General features: G+C 37.8%; 1 protein-coding gene across 1 annotated transcript in view; it reads right to left on the bottom strand.

Annotated features, from left to right (window-relative positions):
* Nucleotides 1-2,098: 2,098 nt before the first annotated feature.
* The window catches only part of LOC131436326 (uncharacterized), a 68,330-nt gene continuing 56,302 nt past the window's right edge, over nucleotides 2,099-14,126 (bottom strand). Inside the window, exon 3 of the mRNA XM_058604991.1 lies at nucleotides 2,099-3,588. Coding sequence (XP_058460974.1) covers nucleotides 2,449-3,588 — 1,140 coding nt within the window. The 3' untranslated portion in view covers nucleotides 2,099-2,448. The remainder of the gene's footprint in view (nucleotides 3,589-14,126) is intronic.

Raw genomic sequence — 14,126 nt, 5'->3', positions numbered from 1 at the left:
TCTGTGTTCAGATCTATGTTCAGGATTTAGGTTCAGTTCTCGAATACAGGTCTAAGATTCAGGTGCTGAATTCAGTTCCGTAATGCAAGTCCAGGTGGAAAATTTCAAGTCCAGAATTCAGGTACTAAACTCGAGTGTAGAGATTAGATCACGAATCCAGTTCCATAATTCAAGTCAAGAATTCAGGTTGAAAATTTAAGCTCAAATCCACAATCTGGTTCAGAATATAGGTTCAGAAACCAGAATCTACATTCAGAGTTCAGGTCTAGATACAAAGTTCTGGCTCAAAATCCAGGACCATCAAGTTTGGAATACAAACCGAGAATCCAAGTCGAGGTCCAAAATTAGATGCAAAATCCAGTTTTAGAATTCAGGTGAAGAATCCAGGTTCATGCCTAAAATTCAGATGCAAATCCCGGTCCAAAAATCAGATCAAGATTCCTATTTTCTAGTCCAGATCCAGAATTCAGGACCATAATCCGGGTCGGGAATTCTGGCTTAAAACCCAACTCCAGTTAAAATATTTAGGTCCAGAATTCAGATTCAGAGTTCAGATCCAGAGCTTAGGTCGAAAAATCATTATTCATAATCCAGGTTAAGAATTCCGATACAGATCCAGCTCCCGAATATAGGTTCAGAGTTCAAGTGCTTGATCCAGATCCAAGTACACGTTCATAGCTTAGGTCCAGATCCAACTTTTAGGTTTAGAATCCAGATCCAAGAAGTGAAGAATTTTTTTTATATCGTTTATTTATACCCGGCTTGAGTGAAGAATTCATTTTCAGAATTAAGGTTAAGAATTCAAGTTCAGATTTTACCTTCAGAAATCTGGTCCCAATTCCAGGTTCAGAATTCAGGTCAAGAATTGTTGAATCCAGTTTCCGAATCTAGGTCTAGAATTCAACAACTACGAGTACAGATCCAGGCCTAGAGTTTAGATCCATAATTTAGGTTCAGAATTCAGGTCAAGAGTTGTGTCCAGAATTAAGCTCTCGAATCCACGTGTAGAATTCAATTCCAGAATTCAAATTCATAAACCAGGTCCAGGTCCGAAATTCAGACCTAGAATTTATTTTCAGACACCAGGTCTAGGTCCAAAACTCAGGACTAGAACTTAGATGCAGTTTCTACATTCAGGTCCAGCATCCCGTTTCAGAGTACTGCTTCTAGTCCAAAATTCAGGTCCAAAATGCAAGCCCAAAACTCAAATTCAGTATCCAGGCTCAGAAATTTAGGTTCAGGTCCAGGGCAAAAATTTATAGTTCAGAATCCTGTCCTGGATTCAGATCTAGAATTCAGGTTCATAATCCAATTCCAAGTTCACGAAATTGCAGAAACCAGGTCCAGGAACAAGACTTAGATCCAGAAGCCAGACCCAGAACTCTGTTCTAAATTTCGTGACTACAATCCAGATACAGAGTTCAAGTCTAAATTCAGTATTAAGAGTCAGAGTTCAGGCACAAAATTCTGGTCCAGGTTCAGAATTTAGTTCGAATAATCAGGGTCGGCATTCAAGTTCAGAATTGACATATGAGCTCCAGAATTTAGGAATTGACATATAAGCTCCAGAATCTTGGTACAGAATCCAGATTCAAACTCCATTTTGCTTCCTCGGCAACCGAAATTGAATGATATTCAACAAACCTTCACTATCCATGCTCACATATCAGTCCCATATAGATTTACTCCATTTTTGAGTTGATTAGAAGAATGAATTTTAAGTTCAAGACTGCTTTACTGCTGTTCTAAGTCTAACTGTCCATATACATAGGAAATTCCACAGGATATGGGACAATTATGCGTAAACCGGCAGTTTATGTCTTAACACAAATCCAAAAATAGTTAGATGAATGAAGTCTATTCTTAATATAATTACATAAACTGAAATTAATATTGTGGGTTAATTCATCAAATGTAAAAAAATATCTACTCTTGTCCCATATGCAAAGTACTTGCCTATCAGTCCCATTTAGTGCAAATTTCGTTGAATATCGCGTGGTAGAGCATAGTTTCCAATATCATCGAGATCGTTCTGAATATGTTACACATAACGTATAACAAATGTTCTAAAATAAAAACATACTTTTTGAAAGGGTGCGCGCATTTTATTGATTCTGGGAGACGATAAAATGGAATTGATTAATTGTGTAATGCTGTTCATCACTATAAATCTATCAGCCTATATACACATCATAGCCTTAACTACTACTAAACTAAACAGAAAGCAAAAAAGTCTTTTTGATACTCCAGGTTGCGTCACGTGACACTCGTCAGTGACGAAACATCTAACAACCGTCTAACCGTCTAGTGTAAATTAGTTTAAATACTTGAACTTATCCTAGTGAGTTCTGTGTTGCATATCTCCGTCTAATTAGCTATTTCCAGTATACCGAGTACAATTTCGATCCTAACAATCTAGACAAAATAAAAAAAAAGAGAGCAAGAAAACTACGCATCCAAATCTATCACTTCGTCCTTGATGCTGACGTACGGATGCAACATCTGTGGTAGGATGTCCGGTTCTTCGTCCTCTTCCTCCTCCATCCGCGCTCGTTTGATGGAAAATTCGTCGTACGGATAGTTGTTGCTATCGGAGTTTTCTCCACCGAAAAACGTCGAATTGTCCAGACTGGACCGACTGCTGTCGTTCAGTTGCTGCTGGGACTGCGACAGTTGCTGCTGTTGCTGATGCGAGAAGTGCATTTTGATGACGTGCTTCGAGAAGTTTGAGATCACAAACCGGTCGCCTTTCTTGGTAGGTAACTTGGATACTTTAATTTGAACGGCACACATCGGACACTTTATAAAGGCATTATAGCCGTTCAGCTCGTACGTCACGTTGATCATCTCGTCCGTTAGCTGCAGCTTGATCGGTTGCTTGTCACTCCACATTTCGATCAATTTGATGATGATGTTTTGGATTTTCCGAACCCGTGCCTCGTCGCTGAGCGGTGGATAGACGGTTGCTTGCTCGAAGGCGAACGGCGGGTTCTTGGTGGAAATGGTTTTCACGTCGGGTACGTGATCCTGCAGTATTTCGGGCGGTTGATTAGCGAGTTCTTGTTGCTGCTGGTGCTGTTGCAGTTGTAGCTGCTGCATCAGTGCTCGTTGCTCCCGCAGTTCCCGTACCAGATTGATATCGGTCACACGGTCAGCCGGTTGTCTTTCAACTCTCTCCACTCTTTCCACTCTTTCGACTCGCTCGACCGGCTGCCGCTCAATTCGATTGTTTATAATCGGTTCTAACCGTTGCATTTCGCTGGCCGCATTGGTGTAGTTCAGGTAGGCACTCATCTGCATCAACAGCTTGCGATGGCCGGGCACTAGCCGGAACTCCCGGGCCGGATCGTTGCAGAAAATGTGAAAGTAGAACTGCGTCGCCGGCACCAGATGGATGAGCTCCTCCCGGGCGAAGCGTTCCATGTCGACGAAGTCGTCATCGTTGAGGTTCCGCAAACTGCTTTCCTGCTCGTAGCCGCACATTTTCAGCAGGTTCTTGAGGTAGATCGGTATCGGTCCGCACACGCGTTCGATGCGGGGCCAGTTGATTACGATTGGCTTCTGGGATGACGCCTTGACGGATTGGTCCTGCAAGTGGAGAAAGAATGTTTCGGTTAGAATAAATTCACGGAAGGGACTAATAATCTGAATAAAAGTGTTAAACGCGTTCAATGGAAGGACGATTGTCAAATTATGGTCGTATTTTCCTCAAAAAAAATAGGCAACTTATAAGATTTATGATTTGGTTGGATATTTATTTTCAATTTAAACTTCTTAAATTATTACAAATATAGACTGCATTATAGACGTATTCTCACACGAACCGATAGGGTATTCAGGCTCTGAAAAATTATCTCGTCATTATCATCAATCGCTGATTGGGAACTGATCAAAGGTGAAACTTTTCTTGACAAAACATTTCCTATGTTCACGATTCTCCCTTTATTCCGCGTATTTTTAGTGAAGTTAGAGCTACTTCCACAACAGACAGCCAAGTAGAGATTTCAATGCGTGTAAGTAATTTACAGGTCGATTTTGAATCATTAAGTAGGATTTCGACCGCTTCAACCGACCCAGTAATCGCTTATAGGCATAGTTTTTTGAAGGAAGTTTTTTTTCATGATGTTTTTTACTCGGCTTATGAAGTTGATTTAGGCGATATAACTGAAAATAAAATGATCTACCTACAAGATCAACTTTTTCAAATGATCATCCGAATGAATTCGACTTCATCACTTTTTGAAGCATTTCAAATCGGATGGCAATTTGCAAATAATATTATAATGAATTTAAAATTTAACAGCGATGTTAAACAATTATTTGAATATTTTAAACTGGAATGCTCGATCTTTACAACTGAGTGAAGATGAATTTTATAATTTTCTCAAAGTTCACAAAATTCATATTGCCATTGTGACAGAAACTTTTCTTAAACCAAATGTCAAATTGAAAAGTAATCCACATTATGTGGTTCATCGATTTGACAGGTTTACTGGAATTGGTGGTGGAGCTGCCATTTTTGTTCAACGGTAAATTAAATATCGAATTTTACCTTCTTTCAATACTAAAGTTATTGAAAGCTTGGGAATCGAAGTTAAAACCATTCATGGAATTTATTTCATCGCTGGAGCATATTTGCCATTCCAATGCACCGGCAAACAATTAAATTTATTTAAAGGCGAATTGCAAAAACTCACAAGATATCGACCGAAATTTTTCGTAATAGGGGACTTAAATGCTAAGCATGTCCCGTGGAATTGTAGGCAAAATAACAGTTATGGTAAAATACTTCATAATCAACTCTCAGCTGGTTACTTCACAATTCTTCATCCCAGTAATCCGACTTGTTTCTCTTCCGTGAAAAACCCGTCTACAATTGATCTGGTTCTAACGGATCAAAGTCACATTTGTAGTGAACCGATTACACATGCTGACTTGGACTCAGATCATCTTCCTGTAACATTCAGACTTTCTAATGAAGCTTTAATTAATCCAATTAGTTCTATATTCAACTATCATAGAGCTAATTGGTTGGATTACAGATCTCACATTGAAAATCATGTGGATCATGAAACTATTTTAGAAAATTCTGCGGACATCGACACAGCAATTGATAATTTGATTCGTTACATTATCCAAGCTAGAAATCTTTCAGTTCCCAAAACTCGAACTAAATTAAATTCTCCTATCATCGATGCCAATCTTCAACTGCTCATTCGGTTGAAGAATGTTCGTCGACGACAATATCAACGTTATCGTGATCCTTCTATGAAAAACATAGTTAAGGATTTACAAAAAGAAAATGAAAATTTCGCTAAAGAAGTTGAACAAATTAAACCATATTCTAAACCTTTCTGGAAACTTTCTAAGATTCTTAAGAAACTTCAGAAACCAATTCCTGCTCTCAAGGAAGGAAATCAAATACTGCTTACAAATGGCGAAAAAGCTCAAAAACTTGCTCAGCAGTTCGAGAGTGTACACAATTTTAATTTGAACGTTGGGAGTCCTATTGAAAATGAAGTCTCAGTGAAATATGATCATATTTCAACCCAAGTGTTATCACAAGATGACATTATTGAGACGAATTTTGATTAAATTAAATCAATTATTAGGAAACTTAAAAACATGAAGGCTCCTGGTAATGATGGAATTTTTAATGTTCTTATTAAAAATCTTCCCGATGTTGCCTTGAGACTCTAACAAGTGTTTTTCATTAGCTTACTTCCCAAAAAGATGGAAAAACGCTAAAGTAATTCCTATCCTCACACCTGATAAAAATTCAGCAGAAACATCAAGTTATCGACCAATTAGCTTACTTTCTTCTATCAGTAACTTTTTTGATAAAATTATCTTGTTGAGAATGATGTCTCCTATAAATGAGAATTCAATTTTTTTACCAGAGCAGTTTGGATTTCGTCATGCACATTCAACTATTCATCAACTTGTCAGAGTAACGAACATGAAAAAAGCAAATAAATCTTCTGGGGCACCCACTGGAGTTGTTCTTCTAGACATAGAAAAAGCATTCGACAGTGTTTGACACAAAGGTTTAATAGCAAAAATGTCTGATTTCCAGTTTCCTATTAATTTAATCAAAATGATTCAAAATTATTTAACTGATCGTACTCTTCAGGTTAGTTATCAGAATTGTAAATCTGAATTGCTACCCGTACGAGCCGGTGTTCCGCAGGGTTCGAGCGTAGCTCCAATCTTTTATAATATTTTCGCTTCTGATCTTCCAAATCTATCCGTTAGTTGTCAGAAATCGCTATTCTGTGACGACACAAGTCTGCTAGCCACAGGTAGAAATCTAAGAGTGATCTGCAGTCGCCTACAAAGAAGTTTAAATGTTTTCAGTGATTATCTGTCAAAATGGAAAATTAAACCAAATGCAGCAAAAACGCAATTAATTATTTTTCCTCATAAGCCAAGAGCTTCTTTTCTTAAGCCAAACAATAATCACATTCTCAAATTGAATGGCTTGGAATTGACATGGTCTGATCAAGCTAAATACTTAGGTTTAACGTATGACAAAAAACTCACTTTCAAGGATCACATTGAAGGAATCCAGGCAAAGTGTAATAAATAGATTGAATGTTTATATCCTCTTATAAACAGAAATTCTAAGCTCTGTCTAAAAAACAAATTGTTAATTTATAAACAAATTTTCAGACCAGCCATGCTTTATGCGGTACCAATTTGGTCAAGCTGTTGTTCCACCAGGAAGAAAACGCTTCAAAGGATTCAGAATAAAATTCTGAAAATGATTCTGAAGCGTCCTCCCTGGTTTAGTACAAATGAGTTACACAGACTCACAAATATAAAACCATTAGATATAATGTCACATAATATTATAAGCAAATTCCGACAAAAATCGATGCAATCTTCAATTGAATCGATTCGCTCTCTGTATTAGTTAGTAAGTTAGTTCCTTTTCCCTATTACACAATGCAAGTAGGTTTAGAATTTTCCCTACACAAAAATCTCAGAATTGCGGAAGCAAATGATGTCCTCATGGTAACAACTAAATCATATATATAATAGGGCTGAAAAGTCACCACTTGTGGCTGAACACCCAATTTAAATCTTAATAATTTAATTTTAACTCATATTCCATTAAATAGTTATATAAAAAAATGGATGTTGTGGTGAGGTTTTTCCCCCAACATCAATAACAACAAACCTGGTATAAAGCGTCAAACGCTCAAATTGTGCTCTCGTTTGGATTTGAATCGCTTTCAGCTGCTGAATACTGCAAAGTTTTCCTACAATTAAGTCTACAAAGAACAACTGTTGTATTTTACGTATGTTGTCTTGAATACGATTTGCTGTACTATGGGACCCATTTTCAAAATTTATCCTACCCAAGTATGGGTAGAACTTAATCGCGAATATATCTTGTTGTATTAAACTCATAACGCAATAAAACTTTTCTCCATATCATCGGTCAGGAAATTACGATTAAATTTTCATTAGTAGGAGATAACCACAAATAAGTTGTCTAAAATGGTTGGTATGAACGACCATTAAGGTGAAATTCAAAAGAGTCCAGTATCGTTGATTTCATGACACGTAATAATAATTCTTCTTCCTACAACCCTTAACAACAGTGTTCGTTTCTATGATACTTCTAATTCTACTGTGTTTTTCGACACATCCATGAAAGAAGATATTCATGGATTTCCGGATCCCGTATGCCCTCAAGTGATCCCAAATATTTTTATAGACAAATTTAGAGAAGTCGACTGTAATAAAATGTTTTACACTGACGGATCACATCTCGACGGGTTCACTGGCTTCGGTACACCCAAACCTCCATTTACGAACCTTATATATGTATGTATGTATGCTTACACACTCACCCGTCTGCATATATGTGTATATATTCATACATATAAATGATCGCTTTTACTTCACCAACATTTATATGTATTAAGAAATACAAATCCTTGCTCACATGCGTACGTATAAGAATACAAATATACATATATAAAGCACGTAAATGGAGGTTTGGGTGTATTTTTATGTCGTTTTCGCTTGATACCAAACCTAACCCAGTTTCCACCCTAACTGCTGTCAAACCGTTTGTTTGAAGTTAGTTTCGAACCTAGTTTTAACGTTGTTGAACTGAAAAACGAGTGCAAAATCACCACAGTTACGTGAAAAGTGTTTGTTTGATGAAACTACCCTGGGTCAGTTTCAGTTTTCTCAAGTGAAAACGACATTAATGAAAATTTCCTGAATGCCTCCTATAAACTCAGTGATCCGGCTTCAGTTTACGTCGCAGAACTAGCTGCCATTTGTGATGGGCGAGCGCTCACGAGCCGTTCATTTGAACCGACTCGTAGCAATGAGCGAACGAACCACGGCTCTCAAGCAGAGTTGCCATTTTAAAATCTGCGTTTCAACTTGGAGAATCTGTGTGCCTGTGTACGCCCAAATTTCATTGCGTTGTTGGTTAAACGATCATGTTTTCTAATGAAGCTGTCAAAAATACATAGGAACATTTATTCAGTTGTGAATTTTCAAAGAATTCTGTCGTAATAGGAGAAGAAAAATAGATTTTTTTCCAAATGGAGTTTCAACTAATTTATTTTAATATCCCGCTTCCTCGCACACGGACACCTCTAGTTGTGAAACACAATTTTAGATCGCCCATACCGTACATGCCTTTACGTGGCTCTCACACTCACTCTCTCGCACCGCTTCTCCACATTGACGTTTATTGAAAAAGAGCCAATGAGCCGTTCAATTGAACCGGCTCTTACGAAAGAGCGTTCGGTTCAGAGCCGCTCATTGAAATGAGCCGTATTGCCCATCACTAGCTGCAATTCAGTATACCCTTGAGATCATTGAAACTTTGCCCACAGACCACTACTTCATTGTATCGGACAGTCTCAGCGCTAACGAGGCTCTTCGCTCAGTGAAGCCTGGAAAGTACTCGCCTGGGGAAAATACGAGACCAACTGAGTGCTTTATCTGAAAAATCATACCGGATTACCTTGGTTTGGAACCCATCACATTGTTCCGTAAGGGGCAATGAAATGGCGGACTCACTGGCCAAGATGGGTGCATTACAAGGAAAGACCAATCTGCTTCAATGAAATTTTCAGTCGTTCTCGTCAAGAGGCACTCGTAAGCTGGCAAACCTTCTGGAATGATGGATGTCTAGGAAAGTTTGATTCCGAGGGTTGGATGTTAACCGGGACTTCATTCGCACAATGTCAAGACTTCACTCTTTGCTCAAAGCGCATCTTCATCGTGTTGGCCTTAGTGAGAGTAATCTTTGCGTTTGCGGAGACGGTTATCATGACATCGAGTATGTTGTTTGGGCGTACTCCGAGTATTGCTAGGTCAGACTCCAGCTAATTGATTTCCTTAGGGCCCGAGGTAGACCACCTTATGTTCCAGTCCGTGATGTTTTGGCAATCCGAGATCCCCTTCACATGACCTACCTCTATAACTTCTTAAAAACCATAAACATGCAAACCTAGTGCCCTCTCTTTCTTATTCTCTCTTCTACAGTGGTCCTACCCCAACCGAATTAAACAGCTGGAAATCATCCATAAACGCCACACCAACATCCTTAGTACACCAACAGAGCATCCGAGTCTAGTATAGTCTCTTGCTCGTTACAATCCGGAGAACGTCGAGAACCCGGAAATGCAAAGTGTGTTTAAAAGATGCAAGCCATTAATGAATGATTTGTAATATCAAAATATATTTAAAATCAATACAGTGTAGGACCCACCCTCCTGACACTCATTTACTAACTCTAGGAGAGCAGGCCGCCCCATAATACGGCTTCCACTCCTACTCTTTTCCACCTAACAACAAGCTGCCATCGGTCATGTTGAGCTAACGCAAATGAGCCCAATAAAAATTTTACTTGATAAAAAACAGGTGAAATTCAGTGTCAAAATTAGGCACGCGAAGTTTAACCGCATAAAATGAACGCATCATCGCTCAAGGCGTATCGCGCAAAACCGACACAGAGAAATACGGAATATTTTCAGTGGTTGAGTGCAGTAGGTTAACGATATGTTTTGTTCGTTAGTAAAACAAACACTAACAAACACTTTTTAAATGACTAATATGAGGGAGACACATTTGTGCATGTTGTTTAAGACGGTCAATTTGGTCATTAAACTTCTAACGAAAATGCTCTTGTAATTGATGTTCTCACCTATTGCGAAATTGTTGGAAGTGGCTGAATCCAACTGTGTATTTTTTTATATATAAAAAAACTGAATAATATTCAAACAAAATGTTTCTTATATGGAATTACAACTGGCTTGTAAGATATTCACTAAAAATATCTAGTTTGTGAAGTGCATATCATATCAGTATAAAAGTATCAGTATTTCTCATTAATTCTTGAAGGGAGTAGAGATACTACGAGTGGATATTAATATTTTTCCATTTTGCAATTCCTTAATTTGGTTTATTGATAGTCTTTCAAATTACTATACAATTTTTAATTTCGAGACGGGTTTGACAAGTAAGTTATTGAAATTAATGTCATATTAATTCCCAAATTAGATTCAGAAATCCTAGATGACTAAAGAAGATTAGTTGTGGATTTTTCAATTTATGAATGAATTTGAACATTGCATTTTTGATTCATACGCTCTTGTCCCCTACACAAACCCGTAATATTTTGCTCTCGTGTATTCCACCTTATAATTGACGAGTTCATGTATTTGAGCTCACTGGTGACCGCCGATAATGACATCAGCATAGAAATTCAGAGACGTATTCTGGCAGGAAATCGTGCGTACTTTGCACTCAGAAAAACCCTTCGGTCGAGAAAAGTACGCCACCTCACGAAATTGACCATCTGCAAAACGCTCATTAGACCGGTTGTTCTCTATGGCCCCGAGACCTGGACTATGTTGGCAGAGGACTGGTAGAAGAAGAAGAGGAGCGCAGCGAGCAAGGTGGACCGATCAAGTGGAGGGTGATCTCCGAAGCAACCGTGTCTTGAGTGGCTGGCGACCAGCAACCATGGACCGAGTTATGTGGAGACGTATACTTGATACATTTAGATAAGGTAAGTAATTGTACAGTTACAATTACGCATTGCAAGTTTGCAAAATTCACACAATCAACCAACTAGTACGTGCGATATTTGGATGTGTGGAAAAAGCATGTCAGTTTTATTCGTATTCACGTCATCCAGTTATGTCTCGAACATTACCCTCCCGGCTTTTTCAAGAAAGCTACTAGATGATTAGTTTAGTTTTATAAGTTTTATTTAGACCCGGTTTAAATAAAACTTATAAAACTAAACTATTTTCTTTTTTGCTAGATGATTCTCAAAACTCGAAATAATTTTCCACCGAAGTAAACGTTTGAACACATGCACCTATCAGGCTCATTATATCCAATAAGAGTTCTGATGTGAAATCGCTTCTGAAGCAGGATTGTATTTCGTAGTGGATCCAAAAATTTACTTCGGAATGTAGTTAATAAGCATAAATTTTCCCTTTAATCGGTTTACCGATGATCAATGTTTGTTGAATTTCATGCAGCGGATCACCTACGCTCAAAATCGCAAAATTATTCTCAAGTAAGTTCAGGCATATTGACTCTAAGAAAATGTTTTTCACGGACGGATCACGAATTGAAGAGACTACTTGGTTTGGTATGTTAAACAATAATATTTCGGTATCATTTAGGCTTCAAAAACCTGAGCAAAGCAAAGTCGTTGATTATAGCTTGCATGTAATTGCCACATTATCAGCAAACCATTTTTTCCTCTTCACAGATAGTCTGAGCTCAATTGAAGCCATTCGTTCAAACATGGCTGGCAAGAAGGAACCGTTTTTCTTAGGCAAAATAAAACAGTGCCTGAAGGACATATTGAATAATAATTATCAAATTACTATAGTCTGGGCCTCGGTAAATTGCTCCATTCCAGGCAATGAAAGAGCCAACATTTTAGCCAAATGTGGTGCTATGAGGGTGAAATTTATGAGCGATAGATTGCGCTTCAACGAATTCTATAGCACGTCTCGCTAAAAAAAACACTTTTCAGCTGGCAAGCTTCTAGGGATAGAAATGATCTGGGTCGGTGGATGCACTCAATTATTCCTAAAATATCGACAAAGGCATGGTTCAGGAGACTGGATGTGAGTAGGGACTCATGTCCAAGTTAGATGCACATTTTCTTCGAATTGGACTTTCTGAAACGAATCATTGTGCTTGTGGCGAAAATCATCGGGATATTGATCATGTCATTTGGACATGCGTGGAGTATCATGATATCCGATTTCAACTAATAAATTCTTTGCGTACCCGAGGGAAAGTCCCAGTTCGAGACATTCTTACTTATCGTGACCTTCCATACATGAAACTTCTAAATAATTTCATAAAGACAATTGGAGTTTCAATTTAATAATTGACCCTTCTAAGACTTAGTTCTGACTCCAACTGCGTCCATTAGTTCAACCAATAGCTAAATTTGAATAGAACTGATGTATCGATACAAACAAACTCGAAATAGTTTATGAAATTATCAACTAAATGTATAAAAACAACAGCTTATTTTATAATTTAAAGCAGTCTATCGTTTGGTTCATATAATATCCTTGAGTAGATTTAATAATAAATGACGAAATACCTAATACGATATTTAAAAATAAGAGCAATATGTTTTAATAAAATAAAATCGTTGTGAATATATGTCTGTTGAATTCGGTGTTGCAACGTATCGATTCCTAAGAGTCGGAAATAGTACCTGGTTGGCGTGGTTTCGCTATGGTTAGTTTCGCAGCGCCGAACGAACAAAGCGTATTTGAGCTCGTATTCGCCACGAAATTTAGCAAAGAAACCAAACCACTGGTACATTCCCAAGAATTGACTGGACAAGTGAGCAGTACAACGTCTTCAGACAGTGCAGATATTTGAAATCCTTAGTGATTTTTTGAATGAAACCCAATTAGTGTAATGCCTTAGAGATTATAAGAGATCGATACAAATTGAACGATAATTTTTCATCCAGCTGTACTCCTGGTAACCTCTAGTCAGGACTGAGCCACAAATATTGTACTTGAATGTTCTAATACTCATTGTTCGATAAAACGTAAATAATAAGTAGTTTATTTTTGCAATTTTCGCCCGGGCTGGCGGTTCAATGCATATAGCGCTGGTCTTACAAACCACTTATCGTATGTTCGAGTCCCGACCTGGAAGGATTTTTAGTATAAATAGGATCGTAGCCTCAACCATGCAATGGTTCTGTATGCTATGAATCAGTTGCGAAGTCTGTTGAAACCGACGGTAAAATTCCATAAAAGGAGCTTATTACCAAGGCCTTGCCTTTTATTTTTGCGACACACTAGTCGACAAATCTCAACTGCTCAAACCACAAGGTTCAGTTTCAAATCGTTCGCAACAAATTAGATTGGAGCCATTCTAGAACCACGTGAAAAGCAAGGGTCCCAAGTTGCTGCCTTGTGGAACTTCTGAATTGTTCAAGAAATGCGGTAATGTGCTACTATTCAGTTTCACTCGTAAAACTCTGCTAGAATGGTTCGTGATTAACCAAGACACAAGCTTTGCAGGTAAAATATTCATTTGTGCCTTATTTTCCATTCAAACGATACACTTGGATGTGAACGTTAATAAATTTGTTGTAACAGATCTTCCTGGTATAAATCCATGTTCATCGAATGATATGTAATTTTTTTTCTCGGTCCAATATAGCACCTGTAACAACAATTTCGAAAAGTTTCGAAGAAGCAGAGAGATTGGTTATCTCACGATGATTAACTGTTTATGGGAAACGCTACCGGCACAGACCACAATGTTTTCTAAAGCAATCACATTCTGATCTGACGGCACATTAGTTTGTTCTGAGCCTTTTTTTTAAATAACTATTTATTGGAATATGAGTTAAAATTAAATTATTAAGATTTAAATTGGGTGTTCAGCCACAAGTGTTGAAAATTTTAACCAGGAGTCTCAAGGCAACATCGGGAAAATTTTTAATAAGAATATTAAAAATTCCATCATTACCAGGAGCCTTCATGCTTTTAAGTTTCCTAATAATTGATTAATTTTCATCAAAATTCGTCTCAATAATGTCATCTTGTAATAACACTAGGGTTGAAATATGATCA

This window comes from Malaya genurostris, chromosome 3 (assembly GCF_030247185.1).
Source record: "Malaya genurostris strain Urasoe2022 chromosome 3, Malgen_1.1, whole genome shotgun sequence".
NCBI classification, from domain to species: Eukaryota; Metazoa; Arthropoda; class Insecta; order Diptera; family Culicidae; genus Malaya; species Malaya genurostris.
This window is presented reverse-complemented; position numbering and strand designations above follow the sequence as displayed.